Below are 25,140 nucleotides of genomic sequence, written 5' to 3'. Positions count from 1 at the left end.
TTAATGGTCCTTCCCCCCCCGCCCCCCAGCTCCCCCTTCATTGCAGGAGGCAGAGCCCCCTCTGCCCCTCTCCCCCCCCCAATAAATAGAAACAGAATCGCTGCTCGTTGGCCCCCTCTGGCCCACAGGGGCTCCGGGGGGGCACAGCTGAGCCCCACTGACAGAGGACTGGAGGGAGGAGGACGCAGCAGCGCTGACCCACAGCTCCGTTGGCCCAAACCCCAGCACGACTTCATCCGTTCGGCTTTGGGGGTCACCTCCCCCCCCCCCACCCTCCTCCCACAGCACTGGCATCAATGGGGGGGGACATGGGGAGGGGGTTTGGGGCACCAAGGGCAGGAGCCGCCTCTGACCCCGTTAAGGCAGTGGGTGAAAGGCAAAGAGGAGCTGTGAGGTGGAGGAGCAGCCATGCTGCTTCCCACCCCCCCTCCCCAGAGCTGCGGTCCCAGAGGGGGCTGAGGGGGGCAGAGGGGCTCTGCGGGGCCCCGATTTGCTCTGCTGGAGCAGGGAGGGGGGAGGATGGAGGGGGTGGGGACCCCTGGCACTGCGTGACCCCCGGCCGTGGGGGGAGGCGCTCAGTCGTTCTTGCGGTGGTTGTTGTTCAGGAGGGGGGGGGGATGCCCGTTGGACAGGGGGCCGTTCTTCATCGCCTCCTCCTCCTCCTCAGAGTTGTCCGTCTCCTCGCGGTCGCTCCTCTCGTCCTCCACCACCTGCAGGGGGGGGGAATTGGGGGCCGCCGTCACTCAGTGCTGCTGTTTTCTGCCAGGCTTCAGCTTCTCCCATCCCCACCGCTGCCCTTTTCTTTCTGCCCCCCCCCCCCCCCGGGTCACTGCAGCGCTTTGAGCTTCACTGCAGCCCAACGTCCAACTCTGTGCTCCAATCTGCAGCCTCCACCTTATCCCAGGGCGGTGGTCCTGCACCCCCCCCCCCTTCACACCAAACTGAATGGGGCCGACCCCCCCGACCCCCCCTCAAACCAGGGCTGTGAACACCCCCAAGATGGGGGCTGTGACCCCCCCCCCCCTTTCCCCCCCCCCCCGTTACCTTTCCAGTTATGAACTTGTGTGCCATGCGGATGATGAGGAAGGCCCAGAAGACGTGCAGCAGCTGCAGCACCCCCATCATGGCGTTGAAGAAGTAGTAGCCAAAGAAGGCCGGGTAGAGCTCCAGGGGGTAAACCACGGTGCAGTGCATGATCCTGGGCAGGGGAAGGGGCTCCGTTACAGAACCCCCCCCCCGTGGGCGTGTCCCCCCCCCCAGGCTCAGCCCCCCGCTCACCAGAAGGGCAGGATGACCAAACGGGTGACGATGAAGACGGCAGCGAAGACGATGAAGATGTTGTTGCAGGTGTTCCTCCAGTTGGCGTAGTTGAACATCTTGGCTGACTGCAGGTGGGGGGGGGGGGGTGAGGGGGGAGGGCAGAGCCCCACGGTGGGGGTGGGGGGGCGGGGGGGGGGGGGGCCGTACCTCCAGCAGGTAATCAGAGGAGTCATGCAGGGCCATGATGAGCGTCCCGGCACGGACGTAGTTGGCAAACCAGGAGAAGCTGATGAGGATGATGGTGGCCACGTGGTGGATGATTTGCTCCTTGAAGTCCTGTGTGCGGCACAGGGGCGGTGGGGGGGGGGGGTCACCCGGACCCCAATCTCCCCCATTCCTGCTGCTCCCCCTCATCCCAACCCCTCCTGTGCCCCAAAAGTGACCCGGAACCCCAAGGAGGGGTGGCGGGGGGTCAGGGGGTCCCACCTTGCGCTTGACATCAGAAGCGATGCTGAAGAGCAGCGACCAATAGAAGGAGAGTTCGATCATGTAGTACCAGTACTGGGAGGGCAGGATGCTCTGCAAGCCAAGGACATGTTGGGGGCTCAGGGATTCCATCGTCCCCCCCCCCCCACCGCAGGCATCGATCGATTGACCGAGGGACCACCCTGGGCATGGAGGGGACCCCCCAGAAGTGTGGGGATCCAACGGGGGGCAGCCCCACAGGGTGGGAACGGGGCGGGGGGGCTCACCTGGATGGGGTACCCCTTCCACACCTCCCGGAGGTCGTAGAACCACGGCTTCTGTGGGACGGGGGGAGAGAGACAGAGAGAGGCATTAATGGGGGGCGGGGGGACACCAGGCACGGCGGTGGGGGGCACTACTCACATCCACTATGACAGCCATGCCAGCAATGAAAGCAAGAAGGTAAAACGTGAATCGCCAACTGGAAAAAGGAAGCAGACCGTGCTCAGGGGCGCAGCTGGGGGGGAGGGACGAGGACGGACCCCCACCTCCCGGATCGCACCCTCCCAGGGGGGGCTGCACCACCCGGGGCGCCTCCACCTCCAATGCAGCCGGATGGGACCCAGGCCGCGCTCACCTCGCCTCCCGGAACTTCTTGAGCAGGCTGGGCCGGTCCTGGTTGCGGCGGCGGCGGAACCAACGCTCCACCTGGCGCACGGAGCAGCCGCTCTTCCTCGACAGCATCTCCACATCAGCCTGGGGGGGACGGCGGGGACGTCAGCGCCGTGTTGCCCCCCCTCCCCGCCACCCCCTCGGGGTCCCTCCTCACCTGTTTGGGCTGCTTGGAGGTGGCGGCGTAGAACTTCTCCAGCACTGCGTTTGGGGCGGCTCTCAGCCGGACGCGTTCCTTCACACCCAGCAGCCCGGCCAGTGGGGTGGCCACGTACCTGCAGGTGGACAGACGGACCCCCAGCCCCGTGACTGCGGGCTGACGCCCCCCAAAGCACCCAGGATCGCAGGGTGGGCGCTATGGGGCTGCCCCCCTCCCTCCAAATGGCCCCAAGTTGGGTGTCAGCGCCGTGGCCCCGCATGGCGATGCAGAGCGGCTCCTTCTCCCCCGTTCCCAACAAAGCCTGGTTTGTTCCCAACCTCAGGCTGTGCCCCATTGTTTGCCCAACAAACTGCAGCTCAGATGCGGGGGATGCACAAAGCCACAGCTGTGTGTGGGGGGGAGACACAGCATCCCCAGCGCCGCAGTGGGGGCTGCGGGCAGGCAGAGACCCCCAGGGGTGGGACCACCAACCCGAGCCCCCACCGAGACACAGAGCTGAGCCTGAGGGGTGCGGAGCCACAGAACCAAGAGCTTGGAGAAGACCTCTGAGATGACACAGCCTGAATGCCCACCTATGGGCAACAGCTCCCAGAGTGGGATGGGGCTGAGCCGGGGGTGTGGGGTGGAGGCTTGGGATGGGGGTGGAGGTCCCCCAGTTGTCACTCACGTCTCAAAGAGGTGCCGCACGATGAGGAAGAGGAAGGCCATGGGGATGGTGATGTAGAGGTCGGAGGCTTTGGCGTAAACGCGCCCATCACGATCCTCCAAATCGGCCCAGGTGAGGTTTGCAGGCAGCCAGAGCCGCTCCCACCAGAAATAACTGCACAGCGTCCGGAACATCCTGCAGGACGGGGGGGTGAGGGGTGAAAACCCCCCCAAAGGGCACAGAACCATGGAGCCAAAGAGCCCATGGGGCCACCAAGGAGAAGCGGCACCCAGAATGGGAATGAGCCCCAGTGACCCCAAAGGGCCCCAATGGGCCTCAGCACCCCCAAAGCTCCCCAATGACCCCAAAGTCCCCATAGGGCCCCAATGCCCCCAAAGCCCCAGCGGGCCCAAATGCTTCCAAACGGCCCCAATGCCTCCAAAGGGCCCCAATGGGCCTTAATGCCTCCAAAGGGCCCCAATGCTCCCAAACCCCCACTTTGGGGTCACGGCAGATCCCCGCGGACCGCTCCGGTCCGGCGCGGACTTTGACCGGCGCTGTGCGATCATTAACCCGCCCATTCCGTTCCCGGATCCCCGCGGCCCATCGCGGCCTTTCCTTCGGGGCACAAAGCGGCGGGGCTCCCCGCAGGGCGCAGCGGGGCGGGCGGCGCTCACGGCCGCCCTCCGGGTTTCCTTTGGGCACCGAACCGAGCCGCCCAACCCCTCGGTTCCCGTTCGCCGTTGCGGCCCCAAAGCGCTCCCCGATCCCCCTCCCCCCCCCGCGGGGCCGCCCCGGTCCCACCCCGGGCCTACCGCGGCCTTCCGGAGCTCCGAGCCCGGGGCGGGGGGGGGATGAAGGGGCTGCCAAAATGGCGGCCGGACCGCGAGACCGCGCCGCTCCCACCCCCCGCCCCCCTCGCCCCACTCACTCCGCCGCCCGCCGCCTCAGCGCCGCCGCCGCCGCCGCCCCCCCCGCGCCCCGCAGAGGGCGGCAGTGACGTCACCGCCAACGCCGCCGCCGGGCGGACCCGGGGCGGGGGGCGGGGCTTTTGCGGGGGGTGGGCGTGGCCTGGCGCGTGCCGGATTTTTCCTGGGGAGTGGGCGTGGTCTGGGGGCGGGGTGGGCGTGGCCGCCGGCCCGCGAGAGAATCGTCGCCGCGGGCGATGCCGGGAAGGGGCGGGGCTTCACGGGAGGGGAGCGCGGGGGTCACGCGTGGCCCCGGGAGCGCGCGCCCTGTGGGCGGTTCGTAACGGGGTGCGGTGCGGTGCGGACGCGGCCCCTGCCTTCCCCGCCAGCCCTCCTCGCAGCGCCGCTATGGGCACCCCGCCCACCCCACGCAGCGCCTCACCCCCCCGTGACCCCCACGTCCCTACAGCCCCCCACGCGCCCCCTCTCGCAGCCTCTGTGGTCCCACGGCCCCCCCGCACCCCTCTATTCATCCCTGTGGACACCCCGCTCCTCCCCCCGCAGCTCTTTGGACACCTCTGCACCCCCCAACACCACCCCCCCAAACAGCCCCTACAGCCACCCCTGCATCCCCCATGTCACCCCCACCTCCTCCTCTGTCCGTACCCAGGGCTCCTACCCCCCTACAGCCACTCCTGTGCTCCCCCCACCGTCCCCCCTGACCCCAACACAGCCCTCACCCCCCCATCCCTCCCTCCAGCCCCTATAGCTGACCCCACACCCCACACCACCCCTCCATCCCCAACAGCACCCACTGCAATGGGCAAAGTCCTTTATTGGCTAAGGCGATGCTGTGGGAGGGGGCACACATCTCCCCCCCACGCGGCCCCCCCACTCCTGAGGGTCCATAGTGGGGGGGGACAGGGGGGGAACCCTGCTCCCACAGGTTCCTCACCCCCATGTTAAGGCCACTGGAAAAACAGGGACGGGTCCCAGCAGTGTGCAAGGAGAGACCCCCCACCCCCACATCTCACACCACATCGTCCCCAGGATCTGCTGAGGGTCCCTGCAGGACGGGGGGTCCGGGGGGGGGTCGGCTACAGGAGGGTGCAGTCCGAGTTCTGTTTGTGCCGCTGCCTCCGCTCCGGCGTCGGGCGGCCGCCCTGCTGCGCTCGGCCCTACAGACAGACAGCAGGGATGGGGACGGGGGGAGGACGGAGCAGAGGAGCACAAAGAGGAGACCCTGATACCTGCGGGGGGGCCGGGGGGGGGCCGCTGCTGCTGCTGCTGCTGGTACTCCTCCTGCTGCAGCTGCCGTGCCAGCTCCAGGTCGCTGAGCACCGAGGGGCCCTGGCCCTGCTGCTGCTGCAGGGAAAGGGCCATCATGTAGTCCTGGGCACGGAGGGAAGCACAGAGAGCGGTGGGCACGGTGCGGGGGGCACCCACCCCGCGGGGGGGCTCCCGCCCCCTTGTGAGCCCTCACCTGGTCCAGCTGGCTCTGCTCTGGCGCGGCTGCCTCTTTGCCCAGGGCATGGCTGAGGTGGAACTGCGTGTCACAGAAGCAGCTGTCGCCATCCACGTTGTGAAGGCTCTCCCACACCACGCGCTCCTCCTGCAGGAAGCCCTGGTCCGTCACCAGCAAGTACAGGTGGCCCTGTGGACAGGGGAGGGGACGGAGAGACTCAGAACCGTGAGGGGACTTACAGCCCCCTCCCCTTCTGCATGCTGGCTGCCCCCAGCGACTCAGGCTGTGCTGCTCCATCCATGGGGCCACGCTGCCCCCATGAGCGAGGAATCCCTTCCCAACCTCTCCTCTTTCAGCTTAAACCTCCCTCCCTGGTCCCATCCCCACATAAAGTCACCCTCCATCTGTGTTCAGCCCTGGAGGGCTGTGCCTGGGCTGTGCTGCCCAGGGACTGTCCCTGCAGGGCAGCAGGGCAGGGATCAGCACCGGGTCACAGCGCACCTTGTGCTTTATCATAGTGCTGAAGTGGTTGTTGCGGAAGAAGACGCTCAGCTCCTCCTCCTTCACGGCGGCCGTCAGCTCGCACAGCCCGTGGTACGTGAGCTGGGAGGCCGTGGACTCCAGGAACTGCTCAGCAATCAGCCCTGCGGGTGGGGGGGACGTGAGAGCGGGGCCGGGGCGGCCCTGAGCCCCCCAGCACGGCTCCCACCTTCAGTCACCAGGTTGGGGTCGCCAGAGTGTTTGCAGGTGATGATCTTCTCCACCAGTTGGTTGTAGCTCAGTTTGCCCACGGCTCGCACCGCCTCAGGGCTCTGAAACGGGGGGGGATGTGCAGGAAATGGTGAGGATGGGAGAAATCACACCGAGGGGGGGCGGCTGCCACGTCCTTCCCCAACCCAGGGGGCTCAGCCCCACTGCGGCGTCCCTCGGGGCCAGCGGTGCCCCAGAGAGAGCCCAGCCCCAGTGCCCACCTGTGGGTCCACCAGCCAGCCGTGGTACAGCGGGACGTTGAGGAGGTCGAAGACGATGCACTCTGGCGTGTACTCGAAGTCAGAGACGCCTGTGAAGCGAACGTTCACATCCAGACCCGTGGAGAGCTTGGGCAGCACCATCATGGTGTCATTGACGTTCTGAGGGGGGGAGCAGCACCAGGAGCTCAGGAGGAGCCCACGGCCCAGCGCTGTGCAACGGCCGCGCTCAGAGCTGGGAGACGTGAGGCACCCCGTGCACAGCAGGGAAATGGGGGGCGGCCCCCATCCCGCCGTGCTGCCCACCTGCTGGAAGTTCAGCTGCAGTCCCTCCGACTTCTCCTGGGGTTTGATGGACAGGATGCAGTCCCCTTGGATGCAGTGCAGAACGGTCACTGCAGGGCTCCCAGCGGCGCACGGAGCCCAGTGCAGCTCAGCCCCACCTTGGGAATCCCTCCCCTGTCTGTTGCTCCTCTCCCCAACCAAAGCCCCCCAGAAGAAAGGGTCTGGGCCCCACGTCCCCCTCCTCCTCTGCACCCAGAGGCAATATCCCTCAGAAGCTGTGCACAGGGAGCCTGGCGGGAGGACGGACCCCACGGGCAGCACTGCAATGGACCAACGGGTGGCAGATGGGCCACTGCCTCACACCCAGCCCCCAAACCCAGAGTGACAGCACTGCCCCCCCCCACTCACCCAGATGTGCCATCAGCTCTTCCGATGTCACCACCTCCTTCTGTGGGGGCAGCTTCACCTGGAAGCACATTGGATGGGGGGGGATGGTCAGAACAGACCAAGCTGGATGAGGCAGCAGGCTGAGACGCCTTCACCCTCCTTTTCCTTCCCACCGTGTCACCTCACAGCCCCCAGCTGCCCCCTCCAGAAGTCCCTATCGGGGTTCCATGGAGCAAATGTGTCCGACCCCATGGCCCCCCGCTGCTCACCTTCCACTGCAAGAAGAGGATGTTCATGATGGCCAGCAGCGGGCAGGGCCCGTTCTCACTCTGGGTGATGATGGGCGTCCGTTCTCCCTTCCACGTGATCCACTTCACACAGTAGAAATCCGGCTCAGGCTCACGGCTGGGGGAGCGGGCGCTGGGGGGCTCAGCCGCTGCCTGGGGGGATGCATCGTCCTCCCTGGGGGTGGGCAGCTCCTCCTGGGCACCTCGGCTTCCGCTCTCCTGCTGCTCAGCGGGCTCCTCTGTGGTGCTGGGATGGGGCACCTCGTCCCGCAGTGCTGGGCTGTGCCCGCTGACAGATGGAAGTTCCCCCTCTTGTTCGGACCCCCCTGTGTCCCGTGGTGGCTGGCAGGGCTCAGGGCTCTTTGGGCATTGGGCATCGTCCCCCGTGGTGCTGAGCATCGCCCCCAGCTCAGACTGCAGCTCCATCCCGGCAGCTCAGAGCATCTGACAGCAGCGCAGTATGGTCCCGAGGATCCTCTGATGGGGTGGATGCTCCCAACAGAGCACTCAGTTCCGCCCTGCCGCGGTCCCAACCTCTGCTTTCTTAGGATGCAAAGTCTGGATACTCCACAAAAAAGCACATGTGGAGCCCGACTCCCCCGCCAGGCACTGCCTGTCGCTTCAAAACAACGGGAGCAATCCAAAGGAGCGCCGACCTGAGGCACCAAACCGCACAGCAGAGCTGAAAGGCCCCTCCAGGGGCTGCCGGCCCGCAGGCGCTGCTGGAGGGCAGCGCTGGGCGCTGGGTGTCCTCACAAGCTCCTCCTGCTCCGCTCGGCCGCTCGCTGTGGATGCCAGGCAGCGCTGCTCCAGCTCTGCCTCTGTGTTTGCATCCGCGTCCCAGCCGCCGGCAGCTCAGCAGGTTGTGTTCCCTGTGCCCCCAGCAGCAAGGAGCGACGGCTGCGAGAGCCGCCAGAGCCGAGCTGAGGGCTGAAGGGTTCCACCCGCACCCCTATCCTGCTGGCAGCCCAGCCAGAGCCACGGGGCAGAGGACGAAGGTGTCCTTGAAGGCGTTTATCCGCCGCTGTCCCCGCCGGATGATCACCGCAGCCAAAGCCTGGAGTTACGCAAACGCGACACGGCCGCTCCGCGCAGTTCGGATCTGCCCACCTGCAGCTCTGCCCATGCTGGTGTTCCTCCCACAGCCCGTCCTGCACAGAGACCGGAAAGGAAACCAGTTGGACGAAGCGGCGCCACCAACGGCGCAGCTCTGCCGCCTCCCCGAGCCCAGAGGTGCAGCATCGCCCAGAGCCGCAGCCCCGAGCTGCGCTGGGTGTCAGCGAGGCTCCACGCAGAGCTCCGGCCGCCCCCCCGTCCCCCCCCCCGTCCCCATTTTCCACACTGCCGCCTCTCCCCACACGGCTCTGCTGAGGCTCGCACCCGGGCTGAGTCACCAACAGATCCCATTACGCCTTAATCCTCCTCCTTCCCCTCCCTGCCCAGCGCCGAGTTGGGCGCTTTGGCGGCGCGCTCGTTTCCAACCCGGCGGGGCAGCAGGGAGGGCAGCGGTGGATCGATGCAAAGCAAACAGGCGCCGCCTGCTGTGGGGAGCCGTCGGGGCTCAAGGGAGCGCTGGCCGGACGACGAGGGGCCGCACGGCCGCGAGCCCGGACGAATCCGTCAAGCCGCCGCCGCGCAAGCTCCGCGCTCAGTCACACTCGCGCAACACGGAAGGGATTCGGGGACCAATGAGGGCCAACGAGCCCAAATACGGCGACCTCCGTTGAACCAATGAGCGCTGCTCATCTCGCCAGGACCGCGCGCTGCGGGCAGGGCTCACGGCGCAGGAGATCCGCGCAACCGAGCGCCGGCAGCAGCGCAGCGCCGCAGGTTCTGCCGGTCACGAGCGGCGCCTCCACGTGGCTCGGGGCGGCCGGCGGGCAGCGGGCCCGGCTCCTCGCTGGTGCGGCAGCGCGGGCCAAAGGCTGGCGGCCCGCAGCGCGCAGCCGCTCCCCGTTCGCTCTCCTCTCCGCGCGGATCGCGCCTCCTCTCCAGCGGCTGCAGCCGGCCGCGCTGCTCCGTTTCGCCCAGCGCGGGGGCGACCCGTGGGAGCTGCTGACCTGAGTGACGAGCGACCGTGGAGATCAGACAGGAGCTTTCGGAGCCCGCTACCAATAAGGAGCGTGGCTGTTGGCACTGTTGATGCTAAGGGTGATGCTGCTGTCGAGGAGGCGCTGCACGGAGCTCTGACTGCGGCGAGGCCCTGGTTCGATAGGTCACAGGAGCGAGGCTCTTGCCCCTCCTGGTGCTCCCTGAGCCTCCAGATGCAGCAGTGTGCACCCAGCAGAGGATAAGATGGATGTCGATTTGTCCTCATCCCACATCCCTCCTCCGCTGCCTCCCCCCGTTCGTTGGATGAGGAGTCAGCGATGCTTCGTGACTTCCTTGCTGCGGGAACAAAAGGACCTGTTGTCGAGGATCAGGATCTCGATCCTAAGGACTCTCAGACCATTCAGCAGCGACACCGAGCCGCGTCCGAAGCTGTGCTGCCTGGGCTGAGCCGTCTGGAAGAGCAGCTCGTCGGTGTTGGTGTCGCGGTCCGGGGGGAAAAGGGAGGGCGGTGTGTCTGCAGAGCGAGGAGCGTCACCTGCAGGAAGGACGGCCTCGGAGGGACAGGCAGCCTCGGCGGGCGGCGCGATGCTGAGGGTGGTGAGGTGTTGGATGTGGCACGGAATCGGTGGGGGAGGAAGCTGAACACTGCTGACGTGTTTTTTGGAAGCAGGGAAGAAGGGAGGAAAAGGTGAAGGGCTTCAGAAAGGAAAGGGTGCAATAGGGGAGAACTGAAGGCTGAGGGAAAGGATTTAGGAAAGCGGCATTGGCCAGGTCAGCATTTGGTGGTCGAGGAGGGAAAAAAAGAGTCCTCCGATCCGGAGCAGGAGCCGGATTTATTTCCACCCGACCTGGACGGCTCTGATCCGGGACAGAGATGGAAAGGGGCAACCGAGGCTGCTTATAGAAGGAGCGATGCTGCCAAAATCTTTTACTGCCCCGCTTGTATTATGGGGAAAGGCACAGAACGGCCTGGACCAACATCTCAACTGCCATGGTGGAGCTAGGGAGATTCAATTGTTTGGCTGGCATTGCCGAGCTACCTAACTACAATTCAGCCTTGGAACGGAGGTATTTGATAGATAATCTCTGGAATATCTCAAGGCTGCACCACAAGAATTGCATTTGTCAGGTCAGTACATGGCAGCGTGTTTGTATGATGGGTTCCTATGATGGACGGGATGAAAACACTTGGGGGCGCCTGGCAGCGCGTTGTTACTTCATGGAATGGTTGCTGCTGTTGGGTCCTGCAGCCCTGGAGCAGGATGCAGAATCTCACCATGCGGCCAAAGGCACAAAAACCATGGGGACTCGCGTTGCTCCGGCTGCTTTTTGATCGGGCAAGGCGTGGAATCCCCTGGAAGCTTTGGGTCTGGATGGATGGCTGCAGGCCTGCTTAAATATGGCATTGTGCTGTTAATTGTGGTTTTGTCTTCTCATTTGCATATCTTGCTGCTTACTATGCAAGCAAGGCATGATTACGTGCAGCACTCTGCGCTCTTTGGGGGAAAAGGAATCCCGCTGTCTGGGCCCCCAATTCTTATGGCCCCTTTAAATAACAACAAAAGGGGAGACGTGGAGAAACTGCGAGGTGTTGGGGCACAGGGGAACGTTGGCCCGACGATGAGGGGCCTCTTACGGCTGCGAGCCCGGATGGATTCGTTAAGCCATAGCTGCAGGAGCTCTGTGCTTGGTCACGCTCCTGCAGAACACGGAAGGGATACGGGGACCAATGATGGCTAACTGGATCCCGCACGGCGACCTTTATTAAACCAATCAGCGCGTTCCCATCCCACCAGGACCAGGCGCTGCACCGCGCGAGCAGGGATCACACAGCAGGCAAAGCGCACAACCGAGCAGCGGCAGCGCAGCGCTGCGTGCGGCCCCGCGGGGCTCCGCCGTTCAGGAGCGCAGCCGCCCCGCGCAGGGAGGACGCAGAGCGCAGTGCAAGCGCCCAGGGCTTCCTCACGGCCCCGCCGCCCCCCACAGCAGCAGCGGTCAGGGACCCCCACGCGGCACCCCCTGTGCGCTCGGCTCCCATCCGGGTGCGGCTGAACGGGAAACTTCCAAGGGAAGAAGCGGGGAATTTTGGAGCGCGTTGCGCCGCTTCGGCGCCGGCTCCGCGCCTCCCCCGCCCACCGGGGATCCCGAAGTCAAAACTCAGCCAAAGATGAGGCAAAATCCTCCAAAACGCACCGAAACCCAAACGCTCGGCCGTGAGCTCCGCTGCCAGAAGGGGCTCCTTTCCCAGGCGAAGCCGAGCAGCCGCTCCCCGCCCCGTCCCTGCGCCCAATTCACTTCCAAAGCGGGCGGGCAGACAGCAGGACGCCGCGGCCCGCAGCCCTTCCTTCGGCGTGGCTCTGAGTCACCCTCCCACGTCAGCCCGTCCCCGGCTCGCCCTCCTGGCACCGCTCAGCTCTGACAGCAGCCCTTCCCCCCCCCAGCAGTGGCCCAGGAGCTCCGGCACACGCCACGAAGGCGCCGACCCCGCAAACCCACCCTTGGGCTGAAGGGCTCTGCAGGTTCAGAGAGTCCTGGCAGCTTTAAACCAAACCAGCTGCAGAACTGGGAAAAGCTCTGCGGGGAGAGGGCGGCTCTGCCGGGTTTGGACCGAAGCAGAGCAGTCAGACCCCGCCTTCCCGGGGCGTTATGGCAATAAAGGCACCGCGACCCGGCAGCTTTATAATGAGCCCGTCCCCTTTGCCCCCCAGGAGCCCAAGGAGTGCAGCGCTCTTGGAAAGGAAGACCCACAAGGGAAGCAAATGGGTGCGCAGCGCTCAAAGGCAAACTGAAAGCTCAGAGCTGTGAAGGTAAAGCTCGCCATTCCCCACTGCTGGGATGGGAACCGCAGCCCAGCGTTACGCTTCAGAGGTAGGAAGCAGAAAAACAACGCTGTGAATTGCTCATCCCACAGCACGAAAACAAAGAGGAATTCAGGCCTGGAGCCAGGGAAGCAAAGCACTCAAACAGCCAAGCAGCAGCAGAGCGCTCTCAAAGGAGCGCGGGGCCCAAAGCGAAGCAGCGCTGAAGCGCTCTGCTGGACGGAGGCCATGAAGTCGTCCTGCGCTGCTGCCCCGCTCCTTTCTGCGCAAAACCACGGCGTCCTGCAGCCACAGCGGGGAGGTGAGAATAAATGCGCGCTGCTGGTGCTGCCGAGGAACAAACCTCCCTGCTGGGAAATGCAACACCTGCACTCCCAAGTGAGCCCACAGCGCAGCCCCGGCTGGGACGGCCCTGCAGGGAGCTCAGGGCAGCAGGACAAACAGGTCTGAAAGCCTGCAGCGCTGCCTCACCTGGTCGTGGGCTCCACGGCTCGAGCTCCTCTCACGGGTGCTTTTCCAAAGCTGCTGCAAACAGGCGCCAGCAGGAAGCCCCAGACCGGACCCGCTGGTTGGGCCGGCTTTCAAACAGGAAATCCTTCAGGATTTCCAAATCTTTTAGGATTTCCTGCACAGAGCAGCGCCCGAGATTTGCCGGTGGGGAAGGGGCGCAGCCAGCAGCCCGGCCGCGCAAGGAGCTCTGCCTGCCCACCGCGGGCACAGCGTGGGGGGAGGAAGGGCTCTCCGAGCGCGGATAAAAGGAGCCGAGGAGCCTCCCGGCTTCACAACGCGTCCCGGAGGAGCCGGGCGTGGGCTGGGAGCGCGGCGCTCACCTTTCCCCCAAAATCCAGCCGTGCCACACGGGAAGCAGCAGGCAGGGCTGTCGGGAAATGCGGACGCGTCTTCGGCAGCGGGCCGCGAACGGCGGGCGGGGAGGAGCGGGGATGGAAGCGCCACGTTCCGAGTTCGGATCCCGACCCCCGCAACGCGCCGCGTTTGGAGCTCAGTGCTGAAGGGCGGGGCGATGCTCGCTGCTCCCCCCCATAGTGAACCATCTCTAATTACTGCTGTCATTAATTGCGTCCGCCGATATTTCGCATCGCCGTTTGAACCCCCGGCAGCTGCCGGGATTCCTCCCAGCACACAGAACCGCCCGCTGTGCCACCCGCGCCCCCCGGTTCCCCCCGCCCTCACCTCGCTGCGCTGCCGCCGTCGCCGCCGTTTTTCCTCCTTTTTCCCCCTTTTTCCTCCTCCTTCCCTTCAGCGCAGAGGCGCGGCCCGCACGCCGCCAGGCCTACGCCGGGAGGGCGGACTTAGGGCGGAGGAGGAAGGGCGGGGGGAGGAGAAAGCGGCAAATAAACAACCACACGGCAGGGCCGGGCCCGGAGCCGCCCTCCCCCGGCCGCCGGTTCGCCTTAAGGCGGGGGAAGGCCGACAGAGAGCGGCCTACGGGCCGGGCCTACACCTGCGGCCTACACGGGCAGCGCCTGCGGCCTAACCTGAGGCCTATGGGCCGGGCCTACGCCTGCGGCCTACGGGCAGCGCCTGCGGCCTACACCTTGGGCCTGGGCCCAACCCTCCCAGCAGCCGGCCTGCGGAGCTCCGGGTGTCCCCCGTGCCCGGGGCCGCTCCGCCTCTCCCGACAGCCCGCGCGGTGCCGACGCCCCGCCCTCAAGGCCGTGCCGGGCCGTGGCGCGGATTGGGGGCCTGGGCCGGGCGGTGGTCGCCGCCGTCATGGAGCGGTTCTTGGAGGGGCGGCGGGCGGCCCTGCAGGTATGGCTGGGAGGGGGCTGCGGGGTTGGGAGACGCGGGGGGACGCAGGACAGCGGGTAGAAGGGGATACGTGGGGGTGGGCGTAGAGGGGGTTTGGGTTTGGGGACGGGAACACCGCAGGGATGCGGAGGGTGTGGAAAGTGGGACTCGTGGGGACGGGGGTGGGCAAATCCCACAAACTGCACTGTGTGGGGTGCAGGGGGACGAACAGCACGCAAATGGGGGGGTGCGACCCCCATTACCTCTGCAGGAGCCCATATTCCCCACCCCCACCCTAGGGCTGGAGGTGACAGCGCTGTGCCCTGCATGCCTGCACCCCTCCGTGGAGCTCCTCCACCCCGGCCCTGGAGCCACAGCACACGGGTGGCTGGGGGGACCCCCTCCCCACGTCCTCTCCTTCTTTGGGGCTTTTGGCAGGAGGTGGGGGGACCTGCAGTGAATGGCACAGGCGCCAGGCTCGGCACGCAGCTGTTTACTTCTTTGGTGGAATACATAAGGGAATCTGGGTTGTGCTGTGAAATATTTGTCACTGGGGAAAAATCTGCAGGCAGGGCGTCACCCTGCAGCGTTGTGTGCTGTGCTGAGGGGAGGGATTTGGGACAGAGGATCTGTGGGGTGACAGTGGGGTTCCTGCTGCTGCCTGGGCTGAAAGGGGCATTTTGGGGGTCAGAGCCCCACACTGACAGTGTCTGCTGGCTGGGTGAATTGGGGCAGCAGCTAGGGCTGAAAGTTCCGCTTGCTTTTCACCACATCCAGAAAACTCACTTTGCTCTGAGGTTAAACTAATAAGAGTCCACAGTGGGTCCTCCATCTCCCACGGGTGCCGCATCCCTGGGTGGGGGAGGATCTCAATTTCCACTGCTGCAGTGCTGTGTGACCTGCTTGGGTTTTTCCTCTCCCAGTTTCTCACTCGTGTGCTGTTAACGTGAGGCTTTCAAGCCGCAGAGCAGCCCTGCCTGGGTTTCCCCCTTGGTTTGCCCATTCCTTGCGAGCTGCTCCTGGGGGTGCTGCTGTGTGAGGCCACAAATGGCTCCGCGCGCCCCCAGCTGTGTCCTTTGGGGGCTTTTGGGGGCAGATGCGTCCCAACGGGGCTGACGTCTCACTCTTTGGCAGGAGCACATCCAGCGTCGCCAGGAGGTGCACGTGGTGATGGGCAACGAGGCCTGCGACCTGGACTCCACCGTGTCTGCCCTGGCGCTGGCCTATTTCCTGGCAAAGGTGAGGCTGCCTGCGTGCTGCTGGGCAACCGAGGGGCTGAGGGGACGCCGCGCCGGGTGCTGATCCCCCCATGCAGACCTCCGTGCCACCCAGAGCCGCCTTCATCCCGGTGCTGAACATCCCACGCGCCGACTTCGCCCTCCGCACGGAGACGACGTTCCTGCTGCGGGAGCACAGCATTCCGGACTCCTCGCTCATCTTCCGCGATGAAATCGACCTGGCGGGGCTGCACAGCGCCGGGCTGCTCTCACTGACCTTGGTGGATCACCACGTCCTGCCCAGGTGAGCACCGGGATGGGATGTGGCTGCGCCGCGCCGCTTCTTCCTCCCCGTCGTGAAGCGGTCAGATTTTAGCCCAGGGTGGGTAAAACCTTTGCCCTTCCGGGGCATTTTTAAGGCAGGAGGAGAGGAGCAGAGGGGTCTCTGCTGACAGTGGTGCATGGCAGGGGCGCGCCGGGGCTGTGCCAGGGCTCTCACCGTCCCCATCTCACCCGCCAGCGCCGACGCAGCCCTGGAGGAGGCCGTGGTGGATGTGCTGGACCACCGGCCGCTGGAGCGGGAGTGGGCACCCAGCTGCCAGCTCACGGTGGAGCTGGTGGGCTCCTGCGCCACGCTGGTGACGGAACGGATCGCCCAGGGCCCCCCAGGCGTGCTGGACCGGACCACGGCCGCGCTGCTGCACGGTGAGGCTGCCGGTCGGGCTCTGCTCCCCCGGCGTGGGGCTCTGCTCCCGTGTGCCGACAGCCCCGGTCCCTGCAGGCACCATCCTGCTGGACAGCGTGAACCTGAGCCCTGCGGCCGGCAAAGTGACGCCCCGCGACGTGCGCTGCGTCTCCCTGCTCGAGTCGCGCTTCCCGGAGCTGCCGCCCCACGACAGCATCTACGGAGCTCTGCAGGCAGCCAAGTTCAACGTCTCAGGTCTGGTGCTGGGGGCTCGGCGGCGCCGTGCCGGGCGCTGTGCTGTGTCTGTGGTGCTCGCGCTCAGCCCCTCTCTCTTCCCAGGGCTGACGACGGAGCAGATGCTGCGGAAGGACCTCAAGACCGTCTCTGGTGATGAACAAGTCCTCGCCACCAGCGGCATCTACATGGACATAGAGGTGAGGCTCAGCGAGAGGCTGAGGCCCGGCGCTGTGATGTGTGACACCGACCTCTGCCCTCCTCCTCCAGCTCTTCCTGCGCCGCCCCGGTTTGCTGCAGGACCTGGAAGCGTTCTGCCAGGCTCGTGGCTACTCCGTGCTGGTGGCCATGACGGTTTCCTTTAACGAGTGCTATGAGCCTAAGCGGCAGCTGGCGGTGTACAGCCGGCATGAAGCCCTGCGGAGCACGGTGAGCCGGCACGAGGGTGTTTCATCCTTAGAGCAGGGCGTTTCATCCTTAGAAGTCCCCCCGTTCAGGGCCAGGGGTGTCAGAGCTGCACTAAGAGGCTGCCTTCTGTCCCCTCCAGGTGTGCCGTGCGCTGGAGGAGGCCACAACCCCGGCGCTGCAGCTGCAGGCCCTGCCCAGCCCCTGGCCCTGCATCAGCGCCTACACGCAGGGCAACACGCTGGCCTCCAGGAAGAAGGTGCTGCCCATCCTGCGGGCCGCTCTGGGGGGGACGCCGGGCACCGTGGCGGGGATGGAGGAGGAGGTGGCCCCCCCACCCACCCCGATGAACAGCCTGGTGGAAGAGAGCCCATTGGCACAGGCTGTGCCCCCCGTCTGCCCCCAGGCTGTGCTGGAGCGGGTCAGCCGCATGGCCGCCGAGCAGCCGCCCCCCGACTGTGACAAGTGAGGGGCCGAGGCGGCGCTGGGGTGCTGTGGGGTCCCGTCCCCAGCACGGAGCCGCTGCTTCCTCTGAGCCCGGCTGGCTGCCGCAGCCCCCTCCTCACTGCCAACTGCCCCAGTGCCCCCCCCTTCCCACCGGGGTTGGTGCTGTGGGGCCGCAAGGAGCCGGGCAGCACACGGCCCATGAAGGCACCGGGGCTGTTAAGTAATTCTTCCCCTCCTGGCCGCTGGGGGCTGAAATGCTGCAGCTGGGCACACGGCTGCCTGGAGGCCGTTAGCTGCCATTTCAGTACTAAATTTGCCTCTTCCCCCCACTGCTGGCTGTCGGTTTTTCTTCATTAATCCCCAGTGCTGCCCCACAACCCCGCAGGTTGTGCTGCACGGCCCCGCAGGCGCCCCCCCTCCTGGGCTGGGTTGGGGGAGTGACGGAGCCAAACCCCCACATCCAGCCCCGCATCCCCCCACACTGAGCGGCCTGGGCAGCCCGCGGGCCCCATCTCTGCCTAGCACAAGATTTTATTTCAAAGGTGGGGTTTTGTTGTTTTTCCAGTGGGTTTTCCAGGGGGATAAAAACTGACTCAAGCATCCGTGCTCACCGTGGGGCTGAGCAGCCCGGCAGCCCGGGAGCACAGGGGAGGGAAGGGGAGCTCGGCTGCCCGCGTGGCTCCGGCCTCTCGTTCATCTCGTTCCTGTTCAGCCCCGGCGCGATTTGAACTATGTACACGTGCGCCTGAATTGGGAACCTGAGAGTCCCTCCTTCCTGGGGGAGCAGCCGGTGCCGGTGAAAGCCTGGCGGTAGCGGGAGAGGCCAAGTGGGGGATTTTGAGCTTTCAAAAAATCTCCTACAAAAGAAGGAAGGCGGAGGCTCGCTGGCGGCGATGCCGGCTGAAGGCTGGAGGAAGTGCGGCTCGGTGGCAGCGCAGGAGCTGCAGGGCGCCCGATGCCGGGGCTCCGAGGCTCCGCAGCGCCTCCCCCGCTCGGCCCCTGCAGCGCAGCCCGCCCCGCTGCCGTCCGACGGGGAAACCGAGGCGTGAGGGGCAGCGGCGGGAGGGGCCCGTGGGAGACAGCAGCGCCGGCTGGAGTGTGGGGAAAGGGAGAAGGCGGAGGATTTGGCACATCGTGGCCGTGCGCGGCGTCTCCCGGTGCGGGCTGCGCTGCTCTGCTGCCCCCTTCATCGGCGGAAGGGGGGACCTGCGGGGGGTGACCCAGAGCTGCTGGGACGGCCGTGGGGCTCCGCCTGCATGAGTTACCGCGGGAATCCAGCGCTCCAGGTTGGCTTTTCCTCCGGTGTGGGGATCAGGCAGTTCAAGTTCGGGCTGAAAGAGCCAAGAACCTGCAAAGTTGGAGAGACGGCAGGTTACAAAACTGCCCGAGCGGCGGCTCGTTAGATGCCTTAATTAGCAGCGCGCCTCGGACGGTGACAGCGGGCGCTTGGGGCTCCCCGCTCCCGCCCGGCTTTGTACTCACGATGCTACAACACGCGGGAGCTGCTCCACTGCCGCTCCCGTCCGCCTTTGGACCTCATCTCCTGCACTGCGCCCGTCTGCAGGGAGAGGAGAAACGTTTCACCACCGCGGTGACGGCTTCAGCAACCCGGGGCGCCCGGCACCGAGGAGGAAACGCCGCCGCGCCGCCCGAGGGCTGCAGCCCCCCAGAAGGGCAGCACGCGGAAGGAGCCGCTGCACAGGGTGGGATCGCAGCAGCCTCGCGCGGAGCCCCCGGCCCCCAGCCGTACCATGGGCAGCCCCTCGCCCGCAGCCATGTCTCCGGAGCCGATGTGCGTCAGGTGCACGAAGTTCATGGGCTCGCCGATCATGGAGCGGTCGATCCGTCTCCTCCTCTTCTTCTGCGTGGGGATGAAGGCCGTCAGCCCCCCTGCGCCCAGGACCCCCCAGCACCATCCTGCCCCCCCCAAAGCGCCGCAGCTACTCACAGGCTGTGGTTTCTCCACGACGCAGCAGCCCAGCTTGTGCCAGAAGTCGCTCATATTTGCGGTGCCTTCCAGCTTTCCTCCCGGCGGGGCGGGGGCTGCGCCGCTGCAGAGACCCCCGTGTGCTCTCACTCCATGGGGACGGGGGGGGGAGGCACCTGAGGGGGGACAGGGAGAAGGATTTGTCCCCGAGTGGCACCGCAGCTCAATGGAGCGCAGTGGGGTCGGGCTGAGGGCTGTGGAGGGGCCCCGCTCCCCAGAGAGGCGCTGCGGGGAAACTGAGGCACAGCGCTTGGGAAGGGGGGGGGAGGGGGCAACCGGCATCCTGACAGCCCCAACCTGACCCTCAGTGCACTGAGCGCTGACCCACGGCACGCAGTGGGGGCGACCCGGAGCCCTCTGCCCCCGGTGCGGGATGTGGGGGATGCTGCCATGGGATGGGGGCACGGCAGTGAATCGCAGCCCCCCCAGCAAGGAGCTATAAATAATTTCCGAAAAGGGACCGGAGGTTGAGCTCTTCCGCTTCGGCTCAGAGAGCAAATGGGGCGGGGGAAGAAACAAACAGGAGCGCAACAAACAGCCCCGGAGCGGGGGGGGGGGGGAGAGCGGTGGGTTGGAGGGGCTGGGGGGGCACGGCTCTGCTCTGAGGCGGCCCGGCAGCAGTGCGGAGTTGGTCCGAAGTCCAGCGGAGCACAACCACCGCCTCGTGCCCTTGGGGTGGGGGGCACAGCCGCCAGGAGCCCCCTCCCCAAACAAACAGCGGGACACCCGGACCCCCAGGCCTTCAGGTCTCCCCCCAGTTCCCTGGTTGGGGGGGGCTCGGGGTGAGCTCACAGAGCTCCAAGTCTCCTGAGCCCAACCGTGCAATGAGCTGCGCCCGGCCTCAGCTTCCGCGTGCAAAGCTTTGGGGGCTGCGAGGCAGGGGAAAAGTCGCCGATGTCACTGGGGGGGAGGGGGGGAAGGGGAAATGCCTTCGGGCAGACCCAGCCCGGCACTCACAAAATGACTTCCCGGTTGGGAAAGCACCGCTCGGCCGCTCTGCGTCACCGGGGGGGGGGGGGAACTGAGCGCGGCCTCCCACGGGCTCCAGACCCCAAAACCCCAATAAAGGCGCCGACCCCTCAGCCCCCCTCACCCCCCCCCCACGCTCAGAGAGGACGGGGGGGGTCTGATGGGGGGGAGGGGTGGGGAACACCGGATGGGGACCCCCAGGACGAAGGGGTGACACGGAGGCCGCTCTGCGCTGTCCCCTGTCCCCTCCCTCCAACGAGGGGGTGCCCAGGGGGTCCCCCCAGCTCGGAGGGGTCGCGTTGGGGTCGGCGGGGGGGGGGGCGGATCCCCGCCATGAGGCGTAACGTGAGGAGCACCGCCGACCCCCAGCGCCGAGGGATCCCCCCCCCCATCCCCAAACTCCAACCGGGGTGGGACAAGGGGGCGCCCCCCCCACCAGCGGGGGCGGGGGGGGGCTGCGGGAAGGACCCCCGCGTTGAGGGATTCGATCGGGAGCGAGCCTCCGCGCCCGGCCCAGCGCGGCCCTCTCGCCGTGGGGCGGCCCTATAGGGGCCCACTATGAGGGGCTTCGTTCCGGGGGGGGCGGCTCGTTCCCCGCCCTTGCCCGTGGGGGTCCCACCGCACGGCGCCCCACCCGCACCGCTCTCGGGGGGGGGTTTCGTTACGGGCTGTTTTTAAGGCCTTCTTCCGCCAGGCCTCCCCCTCCCCCTCCCCCCCCTTTTCCACCTCCTTTCCACGTCGGTTTCGGCCCCGCTCCCCCCTCCCGCTCCCTCCGCGGCGCCCCCCGCCCGCCGCCCCCCGCCCACCTGGCTGCGCTCCGCCGCGGCCCCGCAGCTCCGGGTCGCCCCGCTCCCCCTCCGCCTCCTCCGCCTCCTCCCGGCGCGGCGCGGCCCGGAGCGGAACGCAGCTCCAACCCCGGACAGAGCGAGCATTGCAGGCCGGGAGGCGGGGGGGGGGAGGGAGGAAGAGGGGGGATCGCGGAGCGGGGTGCGGGGTCCTGGGGTGAGGGATGGGCGATGGAGGGGGCTGGGGGTGCAGGGGGCGTCGGGGGGATTTGGGGGCTCGGCAGGGAAGGGAGTGGGGGGGCTCCGTAAGGATTTGGGGGGCTGACGCTTTGCAGGGCCGGGGGTGGCGATAGGGATGGGGGGTCTTGGGGGGGGGCTGCAGGGGGTTGGGGGATCCTGCAGGGCAAAGCTGGGGGTCCTGGGGATCAGCGGGGGGGCGGGGCGATGGGGTTGGAAAGATTCCTTCTGAGCTGGGGGGGCTCAGAGGGGGGATGGGGGTCTTGGGGGGCAGCCGGTGAGGCCGAGGGGGGTCTTAGGGTTGTGGGGTCCCCGAGGGTTCGGGGTGCAGGGAGGGCTGAGGGATCCCGGTGGGGTTGGGAGGATTTGGGGATCCAGCAAAGCTGGGGGGGCTGAGCAGAGCTGGGGGCCCCAAGGGGGCTGTTAAGGATGGGGAGCCCAGAGGGATTGGGGGGGTTCAGCAAAGCTGGGGTCACCCAGCAGAGCTCCGTGGAGCCGTTTGGGGCCGTTGGTGAGGATGGGGGCTGTGCGGGGCTTGGGGTGCCCAGCAGAGCTGGGGGCCTCACTGGGGGGGGGGGCTTCGCTCAGGCTGAAGCAGCCCCCCGGCCTGCCGGTCCGCTCGCCTCCTGGCGCTGCTTTCCACCTCAACGTCAATTTCTGCACCAAAAATAAAACAAAGCCGAAATCTGTCAGCTGCTCCACGACCAGAAGCGCCGCGAAGCCTTTTTGGGGACACGGGCAGCCCGGCCCCCTCCCCACAGCAGGCCCCGTCCGCAGGGAGAGCCGCTGCCGGAGGCCGCGATTGGGGCGATGCCCCCCGAAGGGCCGCCTCCGCCCCTCCGTCCCTCCCCCCCCCGCATCCCATCTGTCCGCCCCACGGGTGGGGGCTCTGCTGACTCATCTGCCCACGCCCCCCCTTCCCACCCCCCCACGTCGGGCGCTGCGAGGGGCTGCATTGCAGACCCGGCTGCGCCAACAGACAAAAGCGACGCCGCATCGCGGAGGCACAAAGAGGAGCAGCGACCCGCAGCCCCCCGCAGGTACGGCCCTGGTGGGGGGGGGCACGGGGTGCGGGTTTTTGGGGTGACGGCACATCGCTCTGCACATCGCTCACCTTTTTCCCAATGATTTGCGTTACGGTTTGGGCCGGGGGCACCTTTAGGGTCTTGGGGGGGGGGGGGGTCTCGCGTTTTGGTCCCGATTATTTTTAATCCGTTCCGCTCTGAGCTCAGCGCTGCCCCCCCCCCCCCCCCCCCCCCCCCCCCCCCCGGAGCTGCACTCACACGGCAGCCTTTCATTGCTCTCCCCATCCACGGGGGAGCCCAAATTTAGCCGTCGGTCCCCCCCCCCCCCCCGGGCCGGGCTCAGAGCAGCATCTCGGTCATCTCCTTGGATTCAGGGCGTGAAACGGGGGCACGCAGGAGGAGCAGCATGCTGCAGTGCTGTAACGGCTTCGGGGGGGCTCAGCCATGCACACGGAGGGAATCGGGGCAGAAATGGGGCGAGAGCCTTTTGCTGGGGAGGGGCTCACCTGGGACCCGGCTCCTGCCCTCACCCGCAGAGCACACAGTGCCGTCCTTCCCCCCTACGGATTCCCTTTATTCCTTCCCCCTCCACTGCCCCCCTACTTTCCTGCTCCCCCTTTTCCTCAGCCCCCTTTTCTCCTTCCCCAATCCCCTTTCCCCATCCCCAGCTGTCTAGAAGCCCTGTGGGCTGGGGGGGGGGGAGGGGGGCTGCCCCCTTCCTCAGCCGCATTTCAGGCTGGGTTCACCTGCCAGCAGCACCGCCAGCCCAGGTCATCCCTCCCCTCCCCGGCAGCCCCACCATGCTGGACACCATCAGCAGTCAGTACGACTCCTTCATCTACTGGAGGATGCCCATCCCACGGCTGGAGCTGGCGGAGCTGGAGGGGCTGGGCCTGGGGTCCCTCTATGCGCCCCACGGCAAAGTGCCCGAGGCAGCCCAGGAGCCCAGCCGTGCGGAGGAGGACAGCCTGCTGCCCTTCAGCAGCTTCAACTTCTGGAGGGCGCCCATCGCCAGCCTCAGCTCCTTCGAATTCGACCTCATCTGACGCCCTCCTCCCTGCTCCCTGTTGCCAGGCATGCCAGGGGTCGGTTTCGTTGGTTCTGTGTGGTGTCGGGTGTTTGGTTTTGCTTTATTTACCCCTGGGTGCTGCTAAGGAAGCCTGTGCTCAGCCCAGCCCTGCGGCACCGCCTCACCTCCTCCATCCCTCCTGGGAACGCGGCGGGGCGAGCGGAGCCAGGCTGTCCTTGGGATGGAACCCGTCTGCTTCGCTCCTCAGCGCTGTGCTGAAATCAGAGAAAGGAACCAAAGCTCCACTTGCTTCGGATTTTTTTGTGCTTTGGTTGTGGTGTTTTATTTTTTTCCCCCCCCAAGATTGTTTTCCGGGAGAGCAAACAGCAGCTCTGTCATTGTGGGTGCGTTTGGGGTTGGATGCAGTGCCATGGGAAGCCGTAGTAAAGCCGTGATGCAAAACATCCCAAAAGTGACCTAAAAAAAAAAAAGAGGGGCAGGTGGCTGGTGGCATTCAGAGCGCTGGGAAGGCACCAGAGCTGGGCACAACTCCCCAGTGAGAGCCGCACCTCTGACAACGACCCACTGCTGGCAGAGGTGGAAAATCCCAACTCCAAAACACAGGCTGGAAAAGCGGGTGCCAATCTGAGCCCGTAACTCATGTGGGGCTGCCCAGCCATCCGCGAGGAGCATCACCTCCACTGCTGGCAGCAGGCACAGCCCGTCCATCTGCAGACAGCTGCCACTGGAGGACCAGCATCCCGTCAACACAGCTGTGTCCCATTCCTGCCTGAAAGAGAGAAAAATGGGTTCAAAGTAGAGCCGCCGCCCCATTTTCCTCCACAACCCGACGCCTTTCGCCCCCCGCCCGCTGTGTTCACCCACCCCCTGCCCCCACAGAACTGTGTCAGGTTTGTCCTGGTTTCTGCCATGGCCCCACACTGCACACAGCCGCTGTGCCGGCAGTCTGGCACTGCTGCTTCCCTGTGCCGCCTTCCGCACCTGCCAATAAAGGCTGAATGTCCTCCTATGAGTGCTGCTCCTTTCCTATCCTCAGTGCCAGGATTGCAGGGCTGGGTGCTGCGCTGCTCAGCTCCACACAACGCCTCCTTTAATGGGAAGGAAGAAGGCTGCCATCTCCGGCCCCACGCCGCTCTCTGGGGCTCAGGATACGATCTGTAACCCGGTGGGTCACCCAGCTCCCGCAGCCTTTGGGTTCTGCTCTGCGGGTTCCTTCCCATCAACGCATTCCACCCCATAACACCTCCCCGCCCCCAAGATCACCTCCAGGGCTCAGACACCGCACCCACTTCAACTGTAAATCATCACTGCGGGTTAAAAATGAATAAACAGCGCCTCACTTTGCCTGGAGGTGCAGAGAACTGACAGGACAAAGCAGAGGAGGGAAGGAGGGATGGGAACAGAGAACACAGGGCACAGAGATCAGGAACGCACTGAAGCAGTGCTGGAGCCAGCAGTAAAACACACGAGTTTAAAAAAAAAAAAAAAAAAAAAAAAAAAAAAAAACCACAAAAACCACTACAGGCAAAAACCGCACATTTCTGAACCCCGCTCCCTCAAACAGACACTGCACCCACCAAGAACAGCCCAACCCTCACAGAACCGCAGCCGCCGCCGCCTTTTTATAGTTGGCGCCAAACGCTTCTGCCGGAACTATGAGGACTCATCGCTCCCTCTGCGTGAGGTAGACTGAGATCCTTCCGCTCGAGAAAATAATCCCCGCTGGGCCCCTTGGATTCTCGGCACCTTTCTCCCGCCCTGTGGTCGGAAAGAAAGAGGAGAAAGAAGGAGGAGGAATCCCTCAGACCGCCCCGTGCCCGCTGCAGACCCCATCTCCTTCCCTCCGCTCCCGGCGGACTCTTTGGTCGCTGCGCGCCGTATCCTTCCGCGGCGGCCATTTTGCGTGCGCGCGGCGGGAAGGGGCGGGAACCACCGTGAGGGGGGAAGGAGGGCGTGGGGGCGGCTAAGAGCCGGGGGGGGACGAGCGGAGCGTGAG

General features: G+C 66.1%; 6 protein-coding genes across 15 annotated transcripts; 2 read left to right on the top strand and 4 right to left on the bottom strand.

The window, feature by feature from the left end:
* Nucleotides 1-59: 59 nt before the first annotated feature.
* On the bottom strand, nt 60-4,240 carry CERS2 (ceramide synthase 2). 2 transcript variants are annotated; one of them, XM_048929210.1, is made up of 11 exons: nt 4,135-4,240; nt 3,225-3,398; nt 2,555-2,672; nt 2,363-2,481; nt 2,149-2,206; nt 2,013-2,063; nt 1,747-1,839; nt 1,468-1,596; nt 1,279-1,385; nt 1,045-1,198; nt 60-710 (listed from the first exon to the last, which is right to left on the bottom strand). In XM_048929210.1, the coding sequence occupies exons 2-11, from the start codon at nt 3,395-3,397 to the stop codon at nt 576-578; spliced, it is 1,137 nt and encodes a 378-aa protein (XP_048785167.1). In that variant the 5' UTR covers nt 3,398; nt 4,135-4,240; the 3' UTR covers nt 60-575. The 2 variants fall into 2 exon arrangements, with proteins under 2 accessions (XP_048785167.1, XP_048785168.1); XM_048929211.1 differs by lacking the exon at nt 4,135-4,240 and adding an exon at nt 4,019-4,111.
* Nucleotides 4,241-4,926: 686 nt separating this feature from the next.
* Nucleotides 4,927-13,680, bottom strand: MINDY1 (MINDY lysine 48 deubiquitinase 1). Of its 5 annotated transcripts, none has more exons than XM_048929213.1 (10): nt 13,566-13,680; nt 7,486-8,654; nt 7,238-7,295; nt 6,851-6,915; nt 6,548-6,706; nt 6,286-6,388; nt 6,078-6,220; nt 5,595-5,765; nt 5,362-5,503; nt 4,927-5,289 (listed from the first exon to the last, which is right to left on the bottom strand). In XM_048929213.1, the coding sequence occupies exons 2-10, from the start codon at nt 7,927-7,929 to the stop codon at nt 5,063-5,065; spliced, it is 1,512 nt and encodes a 503-aa protein (XP_048785170.1). In that variant the 5' UTR covers nt 7,930-8,654; nt 13,566-13,680; the 3' UTR covers nt 4,927-5,062. The 5 variants fall into 5 exon arrangements, with proteins under 5 accessions (XP_048785170.1, XP_048785173.1, XP_048785172.1 ...); XM_048929216.1 differs by lacking the exon at nt 13,566-13,680 and adding an exon at nt 13,205-13,547; XM_048929215.1 differs by lacking the exon at nt 13,566-13,680 and adding an exon at nt 12,846-13,183.
* On the top strand, nt 9,302-17,964 carry PRUNE1 (prune exopolyphosphatase 1). Of its 2 annotated transcripts, XM_048929220.1 has the most exons (9): nt 9,302-12,362; nt 12,467-12,675; nt 15,258-15,362; nt 15,439-15,644; nt 15,861-16,045; nt 16,122-16,280; nt 16,365-16,459; nt 16,530-16,688; nt 16,807-17,964. In XM_048929220.1, exons 3-9 carry the CDS (start codon nt 15,294-15,296, stop codon nt 17,131-17,133), a joined length of 1,200 nt encoding a protein of 399 aa, XP_048785177.1. In that variant the 5' UTR covers nt 9,302-12,362; nt 12,467-12,675; nt 15,258-15,293; the 3' UTR covers nt 17,134-17,964. The 2 variants fall into 2 exon arrangements, with proteins under 2 accessions (XP_048785177.1, XP_048785175.1); XM_048929218.1 differs by lacking the exons at nt 9,302-12,362; nt 12,467-12,675 and adding an exon at nt 14,038-14,144.
* CDC42SE1 (CDC42 small effector 1) lies at nt 17,964-21,001 on the bottom strand. Its single transcript, XM_048929221.1, has 5 exons — nt 20,874-21,001; nt 19,060-19,214; nt 18,862-18,972; nt 18,594-18,669; nt 17,964-18,459 (listed from the first exon to the last, which is right to left on the bottom strand). Exons 2-4 carry the CDS (start codon nt 19,111-19,113, stop codon nt 18,598-18,600), a joined length of 237 nt encoding a protein of 78 aa, XP_048785178.1. The 5' UTR covers nt 19,114-19,214; nt 20,874-21,001; the 3' UTR covers nt 17,964-18,459; nt 18,594-18,597.
* Nucleotides 21,002-21,983: 982 nt separating this feature from the next.
* Nucleotides 21,984-23,620, top strand: MLLT11 (MLLT11 transcription factor 7 cofactor). Of its 2 annotated transcripts, none has more exons than XM_048929285.1 (2): nt 21,984-22,129; nt 22,871-23,620. In XM_048929285.1, exon 2 carries the CDS (start codon nt 22,915-22,917, stop codon nt 23,158-23,160), a length of 246 nt encoding a protein of 81 aa, XP_048785242.1. In that variant the 5' UTR covers nt 21,984-22,129; nt 22,871-22,914; the 3' UTR covers nt 23,161-23,620. The 2 variants fall into 2 exon arrangements, with proteins under 2 accessions (XP_048785242.1, XP_048785243.1); XM_048929286.1 differs by having other exon boundaries at nt 21,988-22,129; nt 22,908-23,620.
* On the bottom strand, nt 23,305-25,122 carry LOC125685842 (uncharacterized). 3 transcript variants are annotated; one of them, XM_048929288.1, is made up of 3 exons: nt 24,126-24,611; nt 23,693-23,913; nt 23,305-23,600 (listed from the first exon to the last, which is right to left on the bottom strand). In XM_048929288.1, exons 1-3 carry the CDS (start codon nt 24,380-24,382, stop codon nt 23,305-23,307), a joined length of 774 nt encoding a protein of 257 aa, XP_048785245.1. In that variant the 5' UTR covers nt 24,383-24,611. The 3 variants fall into 3 exon arrangements, 1 of the variants encoding a protein (XP_048785245.1); XR_007373520.1 differs by lacking the exon at nt 23,305-23,600 and adding an exon at nt 24,743-25,122 and having other exon boundaries at nt 23,748-23,913; nt 24,126-24,232; XR_007373519.1 differs by lacking the exon at nt 23,305-23,600 and adding an exon at nt 24,722-25,120 and having other exon boundaries at nt 23,748-23,913; nt 24,126-24,232.
* Between the last annotated feature and the right edge of the window lie 18 nt (nt 25,123-25,140).

This window comes from Lagopus muta, chromosome 29, assembly GCF_023343835.1.
Source record: "Lagopus muta isolate bLagMut1 chromosome 29, bLagMut1 primary, whole genome shotgun sequence".
In the NCBI taxonomy this organism is placed as follows: Eukaryota; Metazoa; Chordata; class Aves; order Galliformes; family Phasianidae; genus Lagopus; species Lagopus muta.
Note: the sequence above shows the minus strand (reverse complement) of the source record. Positions and strands in the feature narration are given on the sequence as shown.